Genomic DNA, 24,623 nt, shown 5'->3' on the forward strand with positions numbered 1-24,623 from the left:
CACAAACACCACTGAATGACTGGACCATTCCAGGGCATAGATTGACTCCTGGATGGTTGCTACCAAAGGATGGCAGGGGGTAGCACTGGTCAATAGCTTGTAGGCTGCTTAAGGGGTCAGTCAGTACACACAAGAAACAACTCACCAGGGCATGAGCGGATGGGCTCAAGATCACAAGAAATGGCCGCCAGCTCTGCAGTGAAAACACTGCAGCCATCTGGCAGGGAGTACTGTTCAATATGTCCTCCATGAACATATGCAAAGCCAACATGACTATCAGCCATTGAGCCATTGGTGTAAATCCCTTTGTGGCCTCGGTACATGTCAAGAATCGAGAGGAAGTGACAGCAGCTCGAATACAGGTGGTAAAGGCAAGGTCTCCACTTCAGACAGAAGAGATCGGACACGAAACGCGATCTTAAGTCCTGACCTGAGCCTCCGATGTGGCAGATGAACCACTGTGGATGGGAAAAGGAGACAGTAATTCGGATGCTCAGGAGAACTATGAATGTGTGCATCATAACTGGCAAGCAGTTGTGCACACTTAATCTTCAATGGAGGGACTCTGGCCTCCACCAGGACACTGCTCACCGGACTCCTCCTAAAAGCTCCTGTTGCCAGTCAAACGCCACAGTGGTGCACTGGGTCGAGTAAATGCAATGCTGAGGGCACTGCCGAATCATAAACCAGACTCCCATAGTCAAGGTGGGACTGAACAAGGGCTCTGTAGAGCTGTAGCGGCGTAGAGCGCTCTGCACCCCAGTTAGTGTTGCTCAGGCAGCGGAGGGCATTGAGGTGCTGCCAGCACTTCCACTTCAGCTAACGAAGATGAGAAAGCCACATCAATTGGGCATCGAAAACCAGTCCTAAGAATCGATATGTCTCCACTACAGTGAGTGGATCATCATTAAGGTAAAGTTCTGGTACCAGATGAATGGTACGACGCCAACAGAAATAAACGACTTCACGGCTGAAAACTGGAAGCTGTGGGCTAGAGCCCATGACTGCGCCTTGTGGATAGCTCCCTGCAGGCACCGCTCAGCAACACCAGTACTGGAGGAACAGTACCAAATGAAGAAGTCATCCGCGTACAGAGAAGGTGAAACCGATGGCCCGGCAGCTGCTGCTAGACTGTTAATGGCCACTAAATAAGAGAGGCACTAATTACAGAGCCCTGCGGGACCCCATTCTCCTGTATATGGGGGGGAACTATGGGAAGCACCAACTCGGACACAGAAAGTACGGAGCGATAGGAAATTTTGGATAAAAATCAGGAGCAGGCCCCGGAGACCCCACTCATATAATGTGGCAAGGATGTGATATTGCCAGGTCATGTATTAAGCTTTTCGTAAATCAAAAAAGATGGCAACCAAGTGTTGGCATCTGGAAAATGCTGTTCGGATGGTAGACTAAAGGGAAACTAGATTATCAATGGTAGAGCAACGCTGCGGAAACTGCCCTGGCATGGAGCCAGTAGGCTACGTCACTCTAGGACCAACACAAGGTTTGAGCACTGGCATGATGGTGCTCTCCCACCATTGCAATGGAAAGATGCCATCGGATCAGATCCAGTTGAAGATGACGAGGAGATGTCGCTTGTAGTCAGACGAGAGATGTTTAATCATCTGACTGTGGATCCGGTCTGGCCCAGGAGCTGTGTCGGGGCAATGTACAAGGACACTGAGGAGCTCTCACTATGTAAATGGAGCACTATAGGGTTCAGTGAACGAGAGGACTTTCGTTTCCATCCGCCGTTTGAGGGTGCGAAACGCTGGGGATAATTCTCTGATGCGGAGGTTTGGCCATAATGCTCAGCAAAGTCTTGGGCAATTGCGTTTGTGTCGCTAGATAACATGCCATTGACGTTAACACTGGGAACACCTGTCGGGGTCTGGTACCCACTAACACATCTGATCTTCGTCCAGACTCGGGAAGATGATGTATGGCACCCAATGATCAAGACGTATCTCTCCCAACAAGCCTATTTCCATCTTTTTATAAGCTGGCGAACGTGGGCATGGAGCTGTTTAAAAGCTATTAGGTGCTCTAGGGAAGGGTGCCACTCACACTACAGCTCGCTGATGCTCTTTAATGGCCTGTGATTTCCGGTGACCACCAAGGTACTAACTTTCGCAGGGGGCACCCTAAAGGACAAGGGATCGATTTTCCGCCACAGAAATGATCTTTCTAGTGACCTGCTCAACTACCACATCGATGTGGGGGGAGATTCAGTGGTGACAGCAGAGGGGAAAGCTTCCCAGTCTGCCTTGTTTAGCCCATCTCGGTAGACGTCCAGGGGAATGGGGCTGGGGGAGTGACAGGAAGATGGGAAAGTGGTCACTACCACCACCCAAGTGATCGTAGGCTCTCCAGTGGACAGATGGGAGAAGTCCTGGGCTGCAAAGGGATAAGTCAATGGCCGAGTAAGTGCCATTGAGCCACACTGATATGAGTGGGGGCCCCAGTTTTTAAGAGGCATAGGTCGAGTTTAGACATGAAAGTTTCGACCTGTCTACTTTGGCCGGTAACCACAGTGCCACCCCACAAAGGGTTATGGGCATTAAAATCTCCCAAAAGCAGGAAAGGTTTAGGGAGTTTTGAATCAGTGCAGCCAATGCGTTCAGGGATACTGCACCATCTGCAGGAAGACAATTATTTCCTGTGTCATCCTTATCCTAACAGCCATAGCTTCAAGAGGGGTTTGAAGGGGCACAGGTTCACTGCATACTGAGATCAAGACAGACACAAACTCCACCTGGCACTCTATTATAGTAATTATGGTTCTTGTAATATTCCCTATAGCCGTGGGAGGCAGGGGTCCGCATTTCCGGGAACCAGGTTTCCTGGGCGGCAATGCAGAAAGCAGGTGTAAAGCTTAACAGCTGCCATAACTCAGCCAGCTGGTGGAAAAAACCGCAGCCATACCACTGGAGAATGACATTATCGTGAGGCTGGAAAGGCATGAAGCATGCAAGGAGGCAGGTTATGCCGCAGTGTCACCTGCTGCCACCGAGTGAGTATTTGTAGCCATTTCTATGGTGGATGAGACACAGTGAGATCCAGGACCTCAGGGGATGCTGAGATCTCCACCTCATCCGCAAATGCAGAATTGGTAGGGAGTGGTGGTTTTGGGGCCACCAGAGGGTTCTTTTTCTTAGTCGACTTCTTTGTTTGCTTGCCCTCTCACTTCTCTTTAGGGACTTGCTGGGAGGACTTCTCTGAAGTAGCTTCAGGCACGGACGAAGACCGTGAAGCTCTTCATCCAGCAGCTCTTGGCTCCTTTAGCCACTAGCGAGTGTCTGCAGTGGAGACCTTGGGAGAGAGGATCCCAAGGGACCCCTTCCGCATGAGAGGAGCTTGAGGAGGCTGTTGCTTCTCCAGCTGGGCGAGGGGACCAATGACCCCTACATTTGTCGGGGGGGATTGCTCCCAAAGCAGGTAGGAAGGAGATTTTCTGCCTACCACCAAGGGGGCAGATGTATTCTGCAGGCCCAGAGGGCCCGCGGCGTGGCACAGAGGCTGGTACGAATGGTACTTGTAAAGGCGATGGTAATGTAGCTGCAGCATACGTGAGGGTCAACCGATTGGGGTGTAATCGTCCAAATTTACGTTTAATCTCTTGGTAAGCCAAATGGTCCTGGGTCTTGTGCTTCATGGTTTTCCGCTCCTTTTGGAGTAATGTGCAGTCTGGCGAGCAGGGGGAATGCTGTTCCTTGCAGTTGATGAAAGTGGGAGGAGGCGCACAAAGAGTACCTGGATGCAGTGGACGTCCACATTCTCGACATGTGGCATTTGAAGAGCTGCGGCAAGACATGTCCCCAAATTTCCAGCACTTAAAGCACTGCATAGGGGGAGGGACGTATGGTAAACCATCACCTTGACCTTTTCAGGTAATGAATGACCCTCAAAGGCCAAGATGAAGGCACCGGTAGCAACCCTGTTGTCTTTGGATCCCCTGTAAATGTGCTGGATGAAATGAACACCCCCCACCATTCTAGACTGGCATGGAGCTCGTTGTCAGACTGCAAGAGGTTGTGATGGAAAATAATCCTCTGGACCATATTGAGGCTATTATGGGGAGTGACGGAGACAGGAATATCACCCAGCCGGTCACAGGTGAGTAACGCCTGGGACTGGGCAGGGGATGCTGTCTGAATCAAGACTGCACCACTTCTCATGTTGGACAGTGCTGTCACTTCCCCAAACTTATCCTCGAGATGTTCAACAAAAAATTGAGGCTTCATAGATAGAAAGGAGTCCCCGTCCATTCTGCTAGAGACTAAATACCGTGGCGAATATGGCTCTCTGTGCTGTAGCCCGACATTACTCCATGGTGTAGCGAGGGAGGGAAACAATTTAGGGTCATACCTGTCGGCATTGTATTTGATCTTGCCCTTCTTAGAGACTGCTGGCACCATAAGGTCACCAAGAAGAGATGACTTAGTCTGCTTCATTGTGGGTCATCTGCCCTGATGCACCCACTCCGATCAGGGGCTCTCTCCACAGATGCCAACCAGCCACAGCAAAGGCCAACTGTCATGATGGCCATTGCCAGGGGTCCTGATGTCCCAGGAAGACAGGCATCTACTCCTTGGCATACGTGGAAGTGTACAGCTCAGGCATCAGCAGTGTGATCCCTGTGCTGTCAGGGGGCTACCACCAAATGGGTACATGATGGCCACACCACAACGGACTGGCTACCATGCTGGATAGTGGGCGCAGAGAAATCCAATACTGTCACGGGGACAAAAGAAGACAGGAGACAACGGAAGAAGATGACATACCCCGAAAAAGTGCCCTCGCCCAAATAATGGAGATGCAAAGCCATGACAAGAGGTTCAGGAGATCGAATCTAAGGGCACTATGGGTAACTCATGCACCATGTAGGGCATCCTTCCCCATATGGCCCACACTTCTGTAGAATTTGGAAAGTGGCAGGTCAAACCATAGAATGGGACCTGAACTTATAGAGCCGAAAAGTGTGAGACTCCTTTTAGTTGCCTCTTACAACAGGCATGAATACCTTGGGCCTATTCTAACCTCCGCACTCGCAGGGGGAAAATTCAGATTGGCTATTGCAGAATGTACATTACACAGGTCGATCCTTAAGTGTTCCTTTTCTTGATGAAGCACAGCTGCATTTATCAGGGTAAGTGAACTTGGTGGACAACTGGTATTAGTGTGCTGAATATCCTAGGCAGTTACACTGAGATCCTCTGGATTGTTGTGCACATTAGGTGCTACACAAATTACTGGATCTATCATTCTATTATTTTTCCACGAAATGTTTTTTGCGAACGTCATATGTAATGACTCATTTTCCAGTATCGTACTGTAAGTTTTAATTAGAGGGTGGTTCACACAATTTCAGAACAAACATCGAAGGAAGAGCAAAACAGTTACAATAGACTTTTTGTATACATTTGCAATTTAAATGCACTTCCCACTGAACAAATAGTTCTTTTCTACGATGACTGTCACAGATTCTGAATATGTCTACAAGTCAGCCTTAAAATAATGTAAAAGCTGTTTTGGCAAAAAACATATTTGATGCTGTTCAGTTCAACCATAATTTTATATTTTACTTATAGAAGCAGTTTAAGACTTAAAACCAAACTTACCATTCCACATTTTTTTAATAAGATCCAACATGCTGTGTGGTGGCAGTACGCGACTGCGATCCAGAGGCATTACAAAACAACGCTGAGAATCTAAGTCAACAATGCCAGTTTTGTTCTGTAAAAGAAAGGGGGAGGGTCTTTGAATTATTCAGATTTTCATTTTAGATACGTAATACAAATACCTACAATATTTCATGCTTACAGCATTGAAATCATGAACGAATCTTCCTCTTCGTCCTCCCTTGAATTCAGGAACATCAATTTTCTCAAAATCTTCATTTACTAAATCCATTTCAAATTCTTCTTTGAAATAGCCTTCCAGCTTGTTGGTTTCATTTAATTCATCATCATCAGAGTCCCTGGTCCTCGCCCAACTCTGAAAATAATCATCATTTGATAGCATTTCACTTTCTTCAACAAAAAACTATAACTTTTTTTCTTGGGAGGGGGGGGGGGGGGGGGAGAGGGAGAGAGAGAGAGAGAGAGAGAGAGAGAGAGAGAGAGAGAGAGAGAGAGAGAGAGAGTGTAGTGATAGGCACCTTAAGGAAGTACATACATATAAAAACATTGATTTTTAATCTTATTACTACTGCCAATACAAGTGAAAGATTTTTGCACAACCTCATGGAGCTGTGCCAATGTCATAATTACAGAGAAGGTGTAGGACTCTCTTTATCTAATGGGTGGACTTAAACATTGCTGTTATGCTTTCCTAGTCAACAAGGTGAGATCACCATAACATCCCTTAACTTTCTTCTTTTTCTCTCTTTCAATATTTTGAATTTTCTCATTATACTTAATTGTGTACACTGAGGAAATACGAAAGGATTCATGTGTCTGGTATTGGCATATTATTTATTTTCATATAATGTATGCGAAAAAAAGAATATGAAATATGCCACCACTGATAAGACACCTTTCTCTAGAGTTAAAGAGTGCAGTAAGTACTTAATGATTACCCCATTTTATGCCGATTTCTCAGCAGTAAAGTGTGCATGTACACACACACTCACTCCCTTGCTCCTGAAAGATTTTACCGTGTCAGCAATGTAGCTCGTCTTTGGTGAAGACTCGCTTCAGGTTGAGTGCGTGAGGGGTGAGAAAAGTTATGGAGTGGGAGGAAGGGGTGGCTGGTGGCTGGTAGGGTGAGGCAGCATGTGCAGAGGATAGGAATGAGGCAGCTGTTAGGTCATTCTGGCCACAGGCAGGGGAAGTAGCAGACAAGAAACAATGATGTGGATGTGTGGATTTGGAGGGAGAGGGAGAACAGAGGGAGAGGAGACTATGGAAAGAAGGAGTGAATACAAGATTAGAAGTTAAAGTGATGGTGCAGGAATAGAGATGTGGCAGCAGTTAGCAGAGACTGAGGCCAGGAATACCACAGGATAGAATGAAGTGTTGCACGAACAATTCCCATCTATTTAATTCAGAGAAGCTGGTGTTGGGGGAAGGATCCAGATGGCACAGGTAGTGAAGTGGCCACTGAAATAGAGCACATGGTGCTCAGTAGCATTTTCCACAGCTAGATGGCCAATTATGCTTTTGACTACAGTTTGGTGGTGCCATTCATTCGGATGGCTAACTAGTTGGTAGTCATGCCCACAGAAAATGCTGTGCAGAAATTACAGCTGAGCCAGTATATATGACATGACTTTTTTTAAACGTGGCCCTGCCTCAGGCAAGATGGGGCGAGGAGTTGGGAGTGCAGCTCATACAGGCAAGGCTCGTAGTTAAAAATTCTGAAGCAGAGCCGCCCCGAATGCTATACAGAAATATATCTCCCAATAATTTATTACAGTTTAATTATCAGAACACTTTCTGAATATGTCCCACACAAAAAAATGACAGTCAATGTTTTTGGAACTGTTGATATTTAACGCCTTTGGGTCAATCCAAATGCAGTGGTCCAATAAAAATTAAGTTGGTTGCTTGACCATTTTTAAATATTTTATTTTTTTATATGTGATTACCCTATATTTGAAACAATCAAAACAGTTTTTTTAAAAATATACCTTTCACCTTTACTGAATGGCAGCCATTTTCGTTTGTAAGCAAAAACTGTATAACAATAAAAGGAACAAGGCATTCCCACAAATTCCTTGGCATTACAGAAAACTTAGTTCAATGCCATGTAACATCAGAAACTGAAATTTATGAGGATCACTGTGTCAGTAAAATTACATCTCTGTCTTTAACGTTGAATTACATAGTGGCATGTGTGTGTGATGGGCAGTGGTGGCTTACAGAGGTTGAAAGAATAAGTTTGGAAAACAATTATGTTTTTGTGCATTTTTACCACCCTACTGGCCCAAGAATAACATTCAAAAAATCTACTAGTGACAAAGTTTGGATACCAAAGAAAAATGTTTTAAGAAAACTTTCAGTGCTTGAACTTACCACAGCAACTGGGAGGTCTTATTCTATATCACAGAAGCTGTCTGAAGAAATAAGTGTTCTCAACATTCACCAACAGGTTTAGGAACAGTCGAATCTTGAAGGATGTTAACTGAAAATATTTATTTTAAGTATTTCAAAATAATGTAAATGTTAATTTCAGTGATGTTTCCACTTTTTGTATATAATTCAGTACCTTACTTCAGTAATAATTGATTATATCCCTCCAATATCACACACGAATAGGCAACCACCATAAGATAGGTTGTAGAGTAATGTGAATTATCTCCTCATTTTCAAAACTTCATATCTTTGTTCACAGTCAGATACCAATGTTGAAATTTTTACAGCAAGTTGCTATCATATAGGTGTACAAACTGTGCAAAAATCATATTTTTATGTTCAGTCCCACCTGAGATAATTAATCCCAAACTTAACAAAAATTGAAAATTTTCAAATTTCAAAAATTCATAAAAAATTGAGGAAACATCTGTAAGTGTTATTGCTCTATATGAGGCTAGTAGTTCATGATATCTAACTACAGGAAAAAAAAGACTCTCATAAATCACTCCTTGTTTGTTATTTTTGGGCCTAAAAAGTGGATTTTTGAAAATTTGGATATCAAACTTTGTAGGTCATTTTGACTGGTTATTTGTGAATTTAGGGTATTTTGTGTAACAGACAATATTGTAGAAGACACTTTTCTAAAAACAATCATGTCAATTTGCAATGTTATAACTTAACCCAGTGCAGAGATATTCAAATTTTCACCAATGTCTCCAGACCGAAAAATCGTAGCGTGCCTACAAATAAAAACTGACGCCATCCAGTAAAGGTGCAAGATAAATCATTTTAAAAAACTGCTTTGAACTTCTCAAATATAGGGCAGCCACATATAAAAAAATTAAAATATTTAAAAATGGTCAAGCAACCATCACTGGACCACTTCATATGGATTAACCCTTTTTCTTGCCAGTAGTAGCAAATGCTGCAGCTTGAAATTCCACTTAGGTCCACGTAGTGATAGGTTCTGTTGGGTCTAAAATGAAAGTTTTGGGATTAAAGCTAATGATCACCATTATTTTTTATTACTGTGTTGCTGTTTCTTGGTCTAACCTTGCAGCAAAAGTGTGCTTTTCCTTCATATGTGGACTAACTTCTTTGCAACCTCTTCTGCGCTGGAAACTGGGAATATTCACTAATCTAAACACTACTAAATGATCAAAACTTTTCTCAGGTACCTCCATGTATTGATTCTTCGTTCATAGTCAGAAAACACTTTGTAAAATTTTGTGCTATTACATCTACTCAGTACGAAACGACATTAATGATATTTCAGCTTCTTTTCTTTCTGTGACATCACGCCAACATTCACGGTACTTGCCGCTCTACAGCATGTGGTGTATCTAAAAGCCAGGATAAGACTGTATAGAATAAACGGTGCAAATCAGCTGTTACCAGAAAGCATGATAAAGCAGTTGTCGTTGTTCTGCCTTGCAGAAACATTGTGTCCACCTTCACCAGGTTTCATGCACAAATGAGATACAACTCCCAAACAACAGCCAAGTCTAAACAAAAAAATATTTTTATGGTGGTGACCATCATTCGTTGGTACTATAGAGAGGGTGCAACCTCTCACTTCACCACCACATATCCCCCTTTCTGAGCGAATTATGTCACAATTATTGAACATAAAAAAATAAGCAATACTGATATTACTGAAAACCTTTAGTAATTCATATACAACCAAGTTGTATAAAGTATTCATCTTTTCCTATTTTTCCAACCATCACTAATGTGTCTTCTCTTTAGAAATCATTATTATATATAATTCCATTATGAACTTTCATCATTAACCTAGACTCATTTTACTCTAAGTTCTCTAATCACAGTTATAAAATAGACACACTTTTAACATGAACTGAATTTATTGAAGTAAGTTAGCACTATCAAAGGCTCCGAACATAAACTGCTTTTTAGATTATTGCTATTACTTCTTGGCATGAACTAACCGCCAGGAGGGCAGCCCACAGAGAGAGCAGCAACACAAATAGTAACTTCCATTCAATTGGCCAACCAACTTCTACAGAAAACCAAGGCTTATGAGCCATACCTCATACTTTTCTTCATTGCCTTTAAGAAAGACACGTAAATAGATGTATTTACTATTTAATCTAATTGTAAGCTGAGCTAACCTCTTACAAAATTCCATATTAACCCTACCATAAACCAATCACAAAAAAGGTAAAAATATCTCTGGTACAAAACTCTTAAACAACCATGTTTCTACTAAGTAATAGAAAAGTAATATTTTTACAATTTGTGGCACAGCCAGAAAACCAGGGTAGTCACACACTTAGAACAACTAGGAACTTCTGTCGTCTTGCATACCACAATCTTTTACTTATTATTTATATCATGAACAGCCTAAACAACAAGACATCTTGGCTTGATGTTAGCATGGCAATTACTATACATATACAGGTACTTTTCTCTTTCTTTCCCCATTCAATGGGGCACCACTAACAGCCAGCATCTATAAAGATGGTTCCAATAATATTAATAATAATAATAAAGTTAATGTATTTTCCTATGTATTTTGTAAAAGTGTTCTCTTCAATGTTTTTGATTACGCAGCATGCGCTATTGTATTTTTGTTTTCCAACATAATATACACAAGTGCAGAAGTGTATGCTTTCTGCTTGCTATTGTTTATGGTGTACTGTTACAGCAGGCATCTGTTGCCAGCAGTTAACTTCAGTTTTTCATATTGGTGATTTCGTGAACAAATTTACATAAATCCACTAATTAAACACAAGCAATATTTTTTGCCAGCAAACTTTCTTTTATAAAAGCTGACTGTGAAAACAATTGTTTCCACTGGTTGCTTCATATTTTGGAAATGGAAGGGATCAAACAACCATTAAGCATCCTAATCCACACATACGGCGAGTAAAGGTGGCTATACGATGCTCGTGACCCAATGCATCATAATAAAGCATGTTAGCAATTGCTAATTTCTGAGTAAATTTGCTTATAAATTTACATGTGTGATTTGGATTTTGGTTCTTAACTGAGAAAAAGTTCAAATTTGATTACATGTTTTGTTTTCAACGTGCTAGGAAGGAGAAACTGGGTACAGGTAGCGAGTGAGTCTGCTCACAAAATGAATAAACAAATTGTTTAATTTTTACCTCCAGCCGGGTGAAATTACCTCTTACTATGTCACTTGATCAAATTCCTTCCTGTATCACCGAAAGCACTTGTCAAAACAAGCTACACCCACTCTCACGAAGTTCTGAAATACCTTCAGCTTCTCCAGCCTCAATTCCATAATTAACAGGGAATACATCCCCCTGCTATCTTTCCTTCTACCCAGCTGGGTCAAACCCAACAATGTCTGGATTTTTGTCATCATCATCATCATCATCATGCCCCCAATTCTATCAGTTACAGACATTGCCAGGGCAACAACTTCAAAAACAACCACTGTATACATGTAAATTTAGATAAAATATCCTTGTGGAACAAGAATCATAAAATAAAACAAAAAACTGATATTTTTTTTGGTTGGAGCCACAGTCATGCTATGTTTGAGACGTCAGAATGTTATGAAAACAGCGTAAGGCAGAAATATGGATTGTATAACAATAAAATAGAAATTACTACATTCAAATGGCGGCAGCAACATTCAAAGAAATGAAACAAACAGTAGAGCTCATAATTCAGAACAGTGATAATTCAGTGACAGCTACATAAGACAGCAACAATTACTTAATAAATAGGAACCATGAGCTCTTACAAATTTTTAATTCAAATGAATGACTTTACAAGAAATCTGATATTCTCCTTCCAGTTTCATGCCTTTTTTGTTGTCCAGTGTGCATGCGTGGATTTGCACCACGAATATCCTGCACGTATGTTGTAATCGGTTGACGTGAATCAGTTTGAAATTCCAAACACGTATGCTTAGAGTGCCGCTGCAGATTTGTACACCTAAGGTGCATCCCGTAATAGGGGCTAAGTGTGCAGTGTTAAACATCCTTTAATCAAAAAACAAAATCATAGTGGGTCCAAGTATTTCTTAGTTATAATGTTCATTTGTTTCTAACATAAGTGGGACTGTAATCATTATCTTGCTACTTTTATACTACATAGTGTGTTATTACACCAAGACAGTGAAACTCCACACACAATAACATCTTAATGCAAATCGTTTTAAACAAATTTTTATTTTATTATCTAATAAGTTGTGGGATTCCCACCAGTCATAAAAAAATATGGATATCAGAGGCTTTCCTGTGTTAGAGTACGCATGTATTACAGTATTCCACATAAATTAATTGGCCCCGTAATCTGACACCAATGAAGTGGGCCCTTGGACAGCACAGTCCTATTTCACTAACAGCTAATTTATTTACGTTATCCAGTCCTGGCATCTCTTACATTGGTGTCTGGGCCCTGGCGGCTTCTCACACTCACAAAGATGCCTTGACTAGGGGTTCCCACTCCATGTTTAGATCTTATCTCGTGTAGCAGGTTTACTTCGAAAAAAGACCTGTTTTCTCTGTTTTGCTCACAAAAGCATCCTCTGCTTACCTTGCTAAAAATGACTTTTCTCCTTCTTCCAAATTCAAATTGTAAAGCAGCTCTACTGGTTGCCCCATGGAACATGCCACTGTGCCTTCAACAACCGATGCCTCATGCCATCTCCTGAAAGGAAAGCTGGTTGGCTAAGAGGCAATGATATGTGCAGCTGTTCACTCATCCCATCTGGTAACTCGTCCAGGAGTGACCTCTCCTGTCTGCCTACATGACCTGACCATGCCTGCTCACTTGCAGCACAACACGTTTCCAGAGTGGTGTCCTACTTAGGTGAACCATGCATGTAACCTATAAAATGTATTCTATGTTCATTAGCTACTTGCAATCACTGGTACTGATACATCTCATTAGTAAGAGGGATTAATTATTCTGATTTGGTTAGACTTTCCTAATTCGATTTCATATTAGTTCTGGCCCAGTTTTGAGAAAAATGGTCATATATTACAACCCATTACGGTGAAATTTATGCAGATGCAGTTGCATTCAAAACTGTTACAGTTGAAGTGCATCAAAGAAATCTGATCTATCTGGCATCAGATTATTTGCTCATTTGAGGCACTGTTTAGGATTTTGACTGTGCCAAGATTACACAAACAGTTTATTACATTCCCAACTAAAATGCTGTTCCATAACTCATTCAATCTCTCCATTATTTTTCTGGCATCAAGTTATTTCTTTTATCAGACCCAAGCCTTACCCCCACAACTTTGCACACGTATGCGTTGGACACAATACTGCCCATATCTCCCCCCCCCCCCCCTCCGTCTTTTCCAACTCTTCCTCTGTCACTGTGCACATCATCCAATCACCTCTATCCCCTCCTCATGCCGCCTCCTGCCCCTCCCTTCCTTACCCCTCTGACCATCTCCTCCTCACCCCCTCCAGATTCTGTCTCCTCTTCTGACATACTATCTTCTCCCCCTCTTCCCCATGTCTCTGTCCCTACCCTCCTTTCCCCGTCTCTCTAGCCATACCCTCCTGCATCTCTCCCTCCCGATCCATCTTCCCATCCAGACTGATACTACAACACGACATGCCTTTCATGCTGAACACCCCACCACGTCAGGGCCTGGAAAACATTTTCTGGCCCCTGACATGTAGGCTGCCTGCAAAGCACGTTGATCAGGCAGCCTAAACTTTTCCTATACAATACGTTTGTCATGCAAGGCAACCTATATGTGAGAGGTGGGGGAAAAAAACATTTTTGCCCTCTCTCCACTCCCACCAGAGCTAAGAGGTTATAAATCCCGATACTTATGAGGCCTGATTTTTCAGAGTTCAATTTGGTTGACATCAGTCCAAGGATTTTGGACGAAATCCCAGACATCTTTTTCCTTGAAACTTCCTGGCAGATTATCAGCGCACACTCTGCTGCAGAGTGAAAATCTCATTCTGGATCTTTTTCCTTTCTTGCAACAAGGACTTGGTATTTTACAACAGTCACTTAGGAATCCTCACTATGTCCACAGTATACTTGAGGTATGTCTGAAACTTTATGTATCCTGTAGATAGCAATCCTTGGGACTAAACCACAGCAAAACCAAATTTCTCATCAGAGGACTGTGGATAACAGATGTTTTCGATTTTAGAAATTTCTGGAACTTTCCTATGAAAGGAGTAACGAAACTGCTAAGAGGGGCATTCCTTGAAACCAGCAAACGCAATTTAATTTCAGCAGTTTCAAGCACTTCATCTATAAATCCCAGTATCGTGGTTGCAATTCTTGTTTGTGGCATGATCAGATATGCTTTCTGAGTGGCTCAAGCAGGAAACTTGTGCCTCGTCTACCTATCAATCCTCCAGTCTAGTATGCCCTGCGGGATGTGTGTGCATAGTTAAGTACTGTAAGAAAATTGCTTCCCATACCTGAAAAGAATAATTTTATCATGAAATCTGTGCATGACCAGTGAGTGAAAATGAAATGATAGTAGTTTTCCACAAAAACTCAAAATGATTGCAGTTGATAAGCTAGTCAAATAATAGTTTTAAAGGCCATGTATAAATGTTGGAAGATATAACTGATAATGTTAGATGAAGGAGTCTGCATTCAACTGTAATGTCTGAAATACATGATACTGCAATTTCTCTTGTAGTAATTGCCAATGTGTGAGATCCACTAATTCTAGAGCTCTGGGTATCATGCAAAAAAGGTCTTAGCTTATTGTCTCTATTGAGGTCAACTGAAGTTTGTAATACCACTCATCTGGTTTGACCTGTGACAAAATGTATTGTGTCCTGTGACTTCATGGTGGCACAGGGTAATGGATAAGTGATGGAGAGGGTGCTTCTTAGTATGCAGTGGGACTCTTTAGTATGGGATGTTTATATTTCTAACTTGTTTGTGACTGATGTTAATGATACATTGGACTCCATCACAGCCATTTGTGGGAATAACATCCGAGTTTGGACCGAATTGTTAGCGAGTTATTTAGGTGTTAGTAGTAGTAGCTAGGATATATATTTGGATTCTGATATGTTAGTGTAGTGTGTTGTTTATGGTTGGAGATTTAATTTTAATTTCATTTTTGTTAGTTACAGATATGAAGTTCATGATTAGATCCGTGGAAGCAGCAATGTGGGACATCTCGATCAAGATTAAATTTCTTCAGTTATTCATTTTAAGTGCCAAATATGTGAAATCTTATGTTTGTGGAGATGGTACGAGACTGACCAAAGCTGCTGCATGTTGGACCAGGGACCAGTACATGTGGAGTTGCCAGCTGGACAACATATGACATTCTATGGGGAGAGTTTCCTGGTTTGAGAAGTCCAGGTTGGCCATCTGAAAAGTGACTGTAAACTAGATTTGTGTGTCGGCTCTCTGACCGGTAAGTACGTTTTTATGGTTTTGTTTCCCTTTATTGTTGTATGTATGGCATATGTGTTTATGTCAATAATTGTGTTTCTTTTATATTAAAATTGGTGTTAATGCAGTTTTTTTTATGAATTTTTGCTATGTTGTTAGTAATGATGCTGGACTGGAAGGTATCATGAAGTCTGTTTTAGTTATATTGGTGAGGTTAGGTTTTCGATATTAGTTATAAGAGAGTTATGGTTTTGTGTTACTGTGGACTTCAGTTTTGAAACATAGTCAAGTGAAGCATTAGATATCAGAATTGTTGAGATGTGTGGTTTTGGGGTTTTTGTTTGCGCTGCACAGGTCATGTGAAATTTTCAGTAGGCCTACTGGGTTATGGAGCTGTGTGTGAATAAGTGCTATTGTGGACTTTTGAGCTATATAGGTCTTTTGGAGACTAGTTTCTTTTTTTTTCTTCTTTTCTTTCAGTTCTGTCAATTAGTGAATATTCTGCTTGCTTGATTTTTGTTTAGTAGGTGTTTTGGTATCTTTTCTTTATTAGGATTGTCATACATTTAATTCATTATCACCTCCTCTCCCCCACATCTTACAGTTGCACCATTTGTTTAATTTTACTTCTGCAATTAAATATTTTTCATATTATTTGTGTTTGTTCGCATGTGTAGCAAGTGACATCATGGTCACCATATTGTATAAGCCTGAAATGAAGGTGTCCACCATCTTGATGCTGTAACAGGTCAAAGCTAGCAGGTGGTACAGCAATCTTCAGTTTTGCCCTTTATTTCATCATCCACAGTGAGCTAATGATTGAAAATCAATATTAAGTGTACTGTTGTCTATATTACTGGGCATTTTTTTTTAAATCCAAACATTGCCAGATTTCACAATGTGATCACCATCAATCTGAACCTTTAAACACTACTTATTATCACTGAATCTCGCTGATAAGGTCTACGTGTTAGCAAACATATTGGTGGAGGCATATTAGTCTTTTTCTCACACAAACGCAACTCACACATATGATCACAGTCTCTGGTTGCCAGATTGCGAACAGCATGATGGGAGTCTGGGTGGTGGGGGGTAAGGAGAAAGTTGGCGTGAGGAAGGTGTGGGGAACAGTGACGTGCTGCTTGTGGGAGCATACAAGGACAAGATGGAGAGAAGGTGGGGCAGCTAGCTGCAGTCGGGAGGAAGTTAAACGGAGGGAGGGGTGTGGCAGAAAGGGAGGGAAGTAAGAAGACTGTGGGTGTGATGGTGGAGTGGAGAGTTGTGTAGTGCTGGAATGTAAATAGGCAAGGGGCTAGATGAGTAAGGACAATGACTAACGAAGGTTGAGGCCAGTAGAGTTACAGAAACGTATGATATATTGCAGGGTGAGTTCCCACCTGTGCAATTCAGAAAAGCTAGTTTTGGTATGAAGGATCCATATGGCACAGGTAGTGAAGCAGACATTAAAATGAAGAAGACTGTGCTCAAAAACTGGGAGGTCCAGCTGTTTCTTGGCCACAGTTTGTCGATGGCTATTCATGCGGACAGACAGCTTGTTGGCTGTCACACCCACATGGAATGCAGCACAGTGACTGCAGCTTAAAATCACTGATTTTTCCCATCAAAGGCCTGCCTTTGATGGGACACGTGATGCTTATGACTGTACTGGAGTAGGCAGTAGTGGGAGGATGTATGGGACAGGTCTTGCATCTAGGACTATTACAAGGATATGAGCCACGAGGCAAGTGGCTGGGAGCAGGGGTTGTGTAGGAATGAGTGAGGATATTGTGTAGGTTCGGTGAGTGGTGGAATACTACTGTGGGTGGATTGGGAAGGATAGCGGGCAGGATATTCCTTATTTCAGGGCATGCCGCCGAGAAATAGTCAAAACCCTGGTGGTGAATGTGGTTCACTTGCTCCAGTTCTGGATGGTGCTGAGTCACAAGGGGACTGCTCCTCTGTGGTTGGACTGTGGAACTTTGGGAGGTGGGAGGGGGGGGGGGGGGTTGAATGGAGATGGAGACAGAGAGAGAGAGAGAGAGAGAGAGAGAGAGAGAGAGAGAGAGAGAGAGAGAGAAGGCAAGGAAGATCTGTTTCTGTACAAAGTCGGGAGGGTAATTACGCTCTGTGAAGGTCTCAACAAGAGCCTTGGTTATTTTGAGAGGGACTGCCCATCACTAGTATGGAATTGGTCACAGCTGTCGAAATGGATGTATTGCTGGTGGTTGGTATGTTTGATATGGACAAAGGTACTGATGTAGTCACCTTTGAGGTGGAGGTTAGCCTCTAGGAAGGTGACTTGTTGGATTGAGGAGGACCAGGTGAAGCGAATGGGGGAGAAACTGTTGAGGTTCTGGAGGAATATGGATAGGGTGTGCCCGCCCTCAATCCAGATTGCAAAGATGTCAACAATGATTCGGAACCAGATGAGGGGTTTGGTATTCTGGGCCGTTAGAAACGATTCCATTGGATGACCCATGAATTTGTTGGCATAGGATTGGTGGCTTGCAGGTGCCCATTGCCATACTGTCCACTGTCTTTTTTACTTCTCTCTTTTGTCAATGCCCTCCCCCCGCCATCACACCTCCCAATGTGCACCTAGCTGCCCTACCCTCTCTCCACCTCATCCCTGTATGCTCCCCCAGGCAGCACTTTACTGTAACCCACCCCCAACCTGCTCAATCGTTTCTTAATATTATCAAAGACAATCTTGACATTTTCATTATTACCAAAGGCCCCCTTCCACTACCCCTGCCCACAACGGCACATCCAACAATACACTTTATAATCCCCAAAAGGAGACCACATGATAAGGCTCCAAGTACAACGGCAACATACTCAATAAATGCTAACTCTTCTAGTTCCATTTAACAGAATATTGAGTTCTCGCAGGACAATTTTGCTGTACATATACACACACATATTAGGTAACACTCACGCATTTAAAGTAAGGCATCCAGTTTATGGAATACTATAATCTACAATATCAAAATAACCAGTTGCCTATAAAGATTTTATTTCTGTAATCAGTTCAGGCACTTAGTGCCCTTCTTCAGAAGGTTATAACTATCACATTATTTGCGAGTGTGGAATAAAGAAATACAATTTCTTTTATGCAAATGGTTGCTGATTATTTCAATATATATGCATAATTAAAGTTGTGGAAGAGGGATAAAATACTATACTCTACAATCCAATCCTCCTCCTTTCATCTTCTCCCCCTCCCCCAAAAGAGATTTTACTATACAAACTGGATATGAATATATAACATCTGTAATATGTATGTTCTATGATGGCAACAACTATAGTCACCTTCGTGCTATAGGTATCGGACAGTCCAAAATCTGGTGGAGGAGGAGATTAGTGTTTAATGTCCCATCATCACCAATGGTGTCCTTAAAAAGATTTCTAAATGGATTACTTAAACCTCTTATCCTTCGCAGTGAGCAATACGACGACCAGGACGTCACTTAGTGCAGAAGAACCTACACTAACTTAAACATCAATTCCAACTAATATCACCATCCTATCAAACATAGAATTTACAGGATCAGGCACAGATTGTAAACTGCATACACAATTGAACAATTATTCCCATGAAGCATTCCTGTACCTCTCCATGGAATGTCTTTCAGGTGATTGTGATTGCAACATAACTCATCACTGTCAGTGAATATCTCTAATAAAGGCATTAGCATGTTAGAACGACCCTCCCCCTCCCCCCCATACACAAACTAATCCTTACCTTAGACAAATTTCGTATGACCAAAAGATTAAATAGCAATTTCATTTCAGAATTAAGTAGGACTATTCTGCTGCCCTTTCTGTCTCATTAATCTAAAATAATTTTATATGCTACAAACAGTGCCCATACGATAATTTGTAGCGGGGGGCTAACCCTGGAGTATGCATTTTGGAAGACAAATGGTGGCTTGTAAGTAGCCATAAAATTTTACAGTTCTGATCCTGTTAAACACCTGCATAATACCGACTTTTAAATTATTTTCTCGAAAGAAAAACACCTGACTACAATACTTTCTTCTTTTCCCTGAGTGCTGGGGAAGGGAGGGGAATGTAGCTCCTAATCTTGCCCTCCCCCCTCCCCCCAGGAATGGTTGCCCCTATTTGCTACCAGTTAATATGTATTTTTCCATGTACATGTATAATTTCCTTTCAACAATCATGCTAACCGTATTGATATGTGCAATGCTGCAAAAAAAATGGAACAAGTTTTATGCTCAGACTTTTCCCTCTTATTATTATTTAGATTATGACAATATACATTTCCCATTAATACTTACAGCAAACAAGTCTGAATCTGCAACATATGAATCTGAATTCACGTTTTGGTTGCTTCTGTCATCCAAATACATTGTGGCATGTGTACCTTCATATGGGATTGTGCACCAACCACGAAAACGTTGCACCTGACAGCGAATTACAGTATAATTAAATTATTGTGAAACATATTTTCAAATACATAGGCTAATGCAGCAGTTTCAGGGCCAATGTTTGATTACCTGAGATCTTGCAAATTGTCTGTAGAGATACACTCCGGCTATGATTCCGATGCTCATTACTAACAGAGCAGTTAGAAATAAACATATTGTTGTAGCAGCTGAAACTCTACGCGCTCGAGTACGCAAAACAAAGTATTGTGGTTCTGTTTCTGCAGCTCCTTCCAAATCAGGTTTCGAGGGCTGTAACAAGATGTTCATCAGCGAAATTTCTAGTACTAGTGAACGCTCATATTACATTCTGCAATTCCACCAGCGCTTATCAGCTTAAGATAACTGCGCATAATTTTCTTCATGTTGCCATTTTCATTACTCCATTACAGAGCCCTTAGCGTAGCAAGCCGTAGGTATATACTTACGTAGTTTCCAATTTCTTCATTTATAACTAAGGGAGCTTCCTTCTTGTCTGCCTTTTTTTCACTTAATGGTTTTGTGATAATAGTCATTTTGCTTGCTTAAATACGATCGAGAACTGTCAAGTTTTCACTACAGACGTCAAATCCTCACATCGATCTCGGCAGCTTCTCAATACTCCCGTCCGTTACCAGTGGCGCTGTACGGATTGACAAAGAAATAACGCGTAGCGAGTACCTCAGCCCAAATTTTAATACTAGTGAAGCGAAATTATTTTGTATGGGATACAGGAGATTTATATCGTTGTAGGGTGGTCCTATTACCACAGAATCTTAAACTGAATTAGAAAGTAATAACAACACAACAGGGTCAGTTGTATGAGGGAGAAAGACTTTTTCATATGACGCTAGCGGCGGAACACAGGACTGGAATTTAGATGTGACTGGCAAGCCTAAATACTGTTCCTCATAGCGATCGGGGCGGACAACCTTATAGTTAAAAGAACTGCGTCTATAGAATATCTATGCCTGTCATAGTAATATGTCAAGTTTGAAGATTGGTAAGATATTTTCATAAAATTGGTGCTCCTAGTAAATGATTGCATGGATGCTTGTTTCGTAGTTTGTTTATTACGGAATATGAAAGCACTGTGTAATTCTAATTCAAGATACATTCCGTAGTTGTTATGCAGTTGCAATAAAATGTTTTTTTTTTTTTTTGGAGTTGTTGTTGCATTTTGATTAAGTGGTCGGTATTTGGAGTGCGTAAACGAATGGAATATTGGTATAACTGATTATGAGGTACGTTTATTCTATAACTTATCTTTATCACCAGTGCATGCCTTAGAGACCTCTGGGCCCACCATAAAATCGGATACATTTCATTAGATACCTGCAGTAATTAAATGTGACATTTGTATAGCTGTGTATTGCTGCACACCGCACTTCTGACATTCATCATCAGTTTGCATTACATATCTGTTTTAGCACACTGTTTATATGAAGAATAAAAACCTGTTTCCTGTAAACTTGACATTTAACTGCATGCACTCTATTACAGAATATTCCAGTATCTACTCGTATAATGAAGATACAACTGACAGAATTTCTAAGCAGATTTATTTTGTAGCATCTGTATTTGGATAATATGCAATGCAGTGCCTAATAAAGCCTGCCTTGATTCTTTTCCATTTTTAATGTCATCTGGCCTCCTTCCATTATGCCACCAAGTCTTTTGTTGTCTATTGAAATCTGACACTCCTTGGTCCATTAGCCATCGATTCAGTCGGCCATAAATCCAGTTCAGGTGACTGCACCTTCAAAGTAAGTTACTGGACTACAAACTAAGGTCAATCAGATGCAGATGTGTTGCTGGAGGCAATATCACAGTAATTTCATTTTTGTTACAGTCGTAACTCATTACCAGTTCAGCCTGTTCCCCACTCCATTTGTCTGTTGCACCTGCTCCTCTTATAGTTCTCAACATGTGTCTCTCTATTGCTTGCCATGTAACCCTCATTTTTTTCCCTCTAGACATGTCAAAGCTCATTACATGCACTTACTGTTAACTTATGATTCAGACACATTGAAAGTTTAGTTTTCACAATGGACACACATTTAGGTTATCAAAAGCACTCCAGACCAATTTTTACCACTTTGTATTTGTTTCCTATGTGGTCACTGAGCTACCCTAAATACAACTCACGGACTGTTTCTAAGACTTGATTCCAGAATCAATCTGCCAGGAAGTTTCTTAAGACTTGATTGTTTATTTATAAAGTTTTCTCGTTGATGTGTTCCTTGTGAATATAGAATGAACAGCTTTGTTGAATTGCAGTCTTCACATTTAACTGTTGTTACACATGACATCCAGAAATATATACATCGTTACATGTGCCCACCTATACCTAAGTTTATATTATAAAATTGTCTTTATTTTGATAACTTGTTAAACCTAAATAAAGGGAGAAAAAAATTTACATTACAAACTGACTAATTTTATATTGTAATCTGTTGGAAGGGAAATACATAATTTTGTACCACTCGTACACACTACCAAAGGCATACTTGATACAATGTTCCCTGACATATGCTTCATTTCCTGGTCCTAAAAGGCTAAAGTAGTATACTGCAGAAATGGTGACCGCACTTTTCACATTTCTTGAGTCACAAAATCAATTCAAACAAACTATCTTTATTGAAGTGTAAGTGCAAACCACCTCAGCTTAAACATAATCAAGTACCCATATTTTGTTGCTTGGCCACTTGTATAATGTGTTGTATTTATATTGTATACAAATTTGTGATTTGTGCTTGCCTCATTTTGAAGGTAGGTCAGTGGTTTATTGTAAAAAAGATTGTGCCTTATTATGTTTGCATTTTAAATTTTTGGTTTGCATCCACTAGTAATAACATGTCTACTCAAGATGGGATTTGAGAAGCACTGTATCAGGTGACTGCAGCTTAAAAGTTAAGCTGCTGTACGACAAACTAAGGTCAGTCAGATGCAGGAGTGATGCTGGAAGCAAGATCACAGAAATCTGTTGGCACCAGAGAAGCTACTGCTGGCCAGACAAAAAACAGTTTTCGACCCTCACCTCACTACATGGCAGCTATTTGGCATGGTATGGAAACTTACAACTTTCTGTGTTGGATCTCTCTCTTTTACTCTCTCTGTTTTAACATATTTCATGTTTGTTTTTGAAACAGCAGATTCATAGCTGAAATACACTTAATAACAGTCAAGGAAGGCCTTTTGTTTGAAATCACTTCTAGCACAAGGGAAAAAAGAATATAATTTCCTGTTAGTGGTGGGTCATAAGCCTGAGCCAACCAGGTACTTGCCATGGCCTCTGTAGAGGAGCCATCGTGGCATTTGCTTTGCATGATTCTTGAAATAAAAAGTAAAGTTTTAAATCTATATGTAGATTTGAACTAATTTATCTTGAATGCAAGTCTAGAGCCTTAATTTTATCACCAGCAACATATACAAGACACTAAACTTTTGAACACATACTCATCTGTCACCTGCTCAAAACAGGTTTTACGGGCATGTGTGACGTACAAATAATGCAAGTGATGATGGCTAGAAAGATCTGCCCAGTCTCTGTGTGCAGCATAAGGAAACAAATACCACTATAGCACCTCCCTCATTTAAAAATGCAGAGGAGTAAATTAGGAAGATTTAAAAAGAGGAGGTGGCACATTTCAGAGGGAGAAAGGAAGATAGGGATGAAGGATATGGTGTGTAGTGCTTGCTTACTCCCAGTCTTGGCCTCCAAACACCATTAACGTTCTCTCTCCCTTTCCTCTGTTGTGCATTGTGTAGAAATTTCTTAATCTAGATTCTGACTGACCTATACCTCCTCCAGTTACCTCTGTCTACATCCTCCTTTGCTCTCATCCTCAAGAGGAAAGCTGTAGCATGTAACTTTGGCCTTCCTTTGATGTTATTTTGTGTGTTTTAATCTGCTATACTGTAAGTGTCATCTCCCAAAGGTAAGTATTAAACAATTCATATTTATTTCAATATGACATTTCATGTTTAATTTTCCTCTGTGTTGGTGACCTTTTTCAAACAAATACACTAAGATGTTTCAAAGAAACGAATTTCGTAAGTGATAGCATGGAGGAAGTAACATAATGAAGCTTTGTCTTTCTTGTAGTTTTTGAATAGTATTTAGACTGCATTGTATACTGTAGCTACAAAGTGATCATCCAAATCTCATATACTTAATTTGTGAATACCGAATAGGTTGAGGAATAACGGTTACGAAATAGATTAAGGGAAAGCAGGGTGGCAATTCTTCTATAAAACCTGGAATTCTAAGGGAATTAAATTTTATCTGGAAAAATTAGGGAAATCTCTGGGAATTTTATAAAATCCCAGAGAATTCTGTGTTTTTAACTTAGCATTGAAATTTAATTTTAATTGAGTTTTATAAATCACAAATTTTAGAATACTTAATATTTCAAAGTGTGTTAATTATACTAATATTTTTCCATATAAATTATTGATATTTAAAAACTGCGGTTGAACTACTGCTTATAGTTTGAGAGAGGAAAGGAAAGTCGTTATTGTGGTAAAAAAAAGAGTTCCATTCATGATATGTGAGATTTTTTTTTTTTATTTGTTGCTCAGCCAGTAATATATCGTTTGCCCATCTTTTATCATTTACATCTTCCTGTAAACTACATTTATGTACTCAGAACACAACGTTAGGAGAATCCTCAGATACCTGAAGGACGATTCTCTCTTGCTTGTTGCTACTTTATTGTTATGTGCTTCTGTCTCATTTTATTTTGTGGAATTTTGAATTTTTCTTAA

At 40.7% G+C, this 24,623-nt stretch overlaps 2 protein-coding genes across 6 annotated transcripts in view; one reads left to right on the plus strand and one right to left on the minus strand.

The window, feature by feature from the left end:
• Positions 1 to 20,501, minus strand: part of LOC126481618 (integral membrane protein 2C) — a 33,867-nt gene extending 13,366 nt beyond the window's left edge. Inside the window, exons 1-5 of the mRNA XM_050105502.1 lie at positions 20,303 to 20,501; positions 19,947 to 20,126; positions 19,728 to 19,853; positions 5,824 to 5,997; positions 5,622 to 5,736 (exon numbers count right to left, since the gene is read on the minus strand). Of these exons, the coding sequence (XP_049961459.1) occupies positions 5,622 to 5,736; positions 5,824 to 5,997; positions 19,728 to 19,853; positions 19,947 to 20,126; positions 20,303 to 20,389 (682 nt within the window). The 5' untranslated portion in view covers positions 20,390 to 20,501. The remainder of the gene's footprint in view (positions 1 to 5,621; positions 5,737 to 5,823; positions 5,998 to 19,727; positions 19,854 to 19,946; positions 20,127 to 20,302) is intronic.
• A 7-nt stretch (positions 20,502 to 20,508) lies between these two features.
• Positions 20,509 to 24,623, plus strand: part of LOC126481617 (cytoplasmic protein NCK1) — an 83,137-nt gene continuing 79,022 nt past the window's right edge. For 2 of the 5 annotated variants that reach the window (XM_050105496.1, XM_050105500.1), the window contains exons 1-2: positions 20,509 to 20,856; positions 22,703 to 22,920. In XM_050105496.1, coding sequence (XP_049961453.1) covers positions 22,812 to 22,920 — 109 coding nt within the window. In that variant the 5' untranslated portion in view covers positions 20,509 to 20,856; positions 22,703 to 22,811. Of the gene's footprint in view, positions 20,857 to 21,042; positions 21,098 to 22,215; positions 22,501 to 22,702; positions 22,921 to 24,623 lie in introns of those variants that run through there. The other 3 variants (XM_050105497.1, XM_050105498.1, XM_050105501.1) reach the window with 3 other exon arrangements.

Source organism: Schistocerca serialis, chromosome 5, assembly GCF_023864345.2.
Source record: "Schistocerca serialis cubense isolate TAMUIC-IGC-003099 chromosome 5, iqSchSeri2.2, whole genome shotgun sequence".
Classification (NCBI taxonomy): Eukaryota; Metazoa; Arthropoda; class Insecta; order Orthoptera; family Acrididae; genus Schistocerca; species Schistocerca serialis.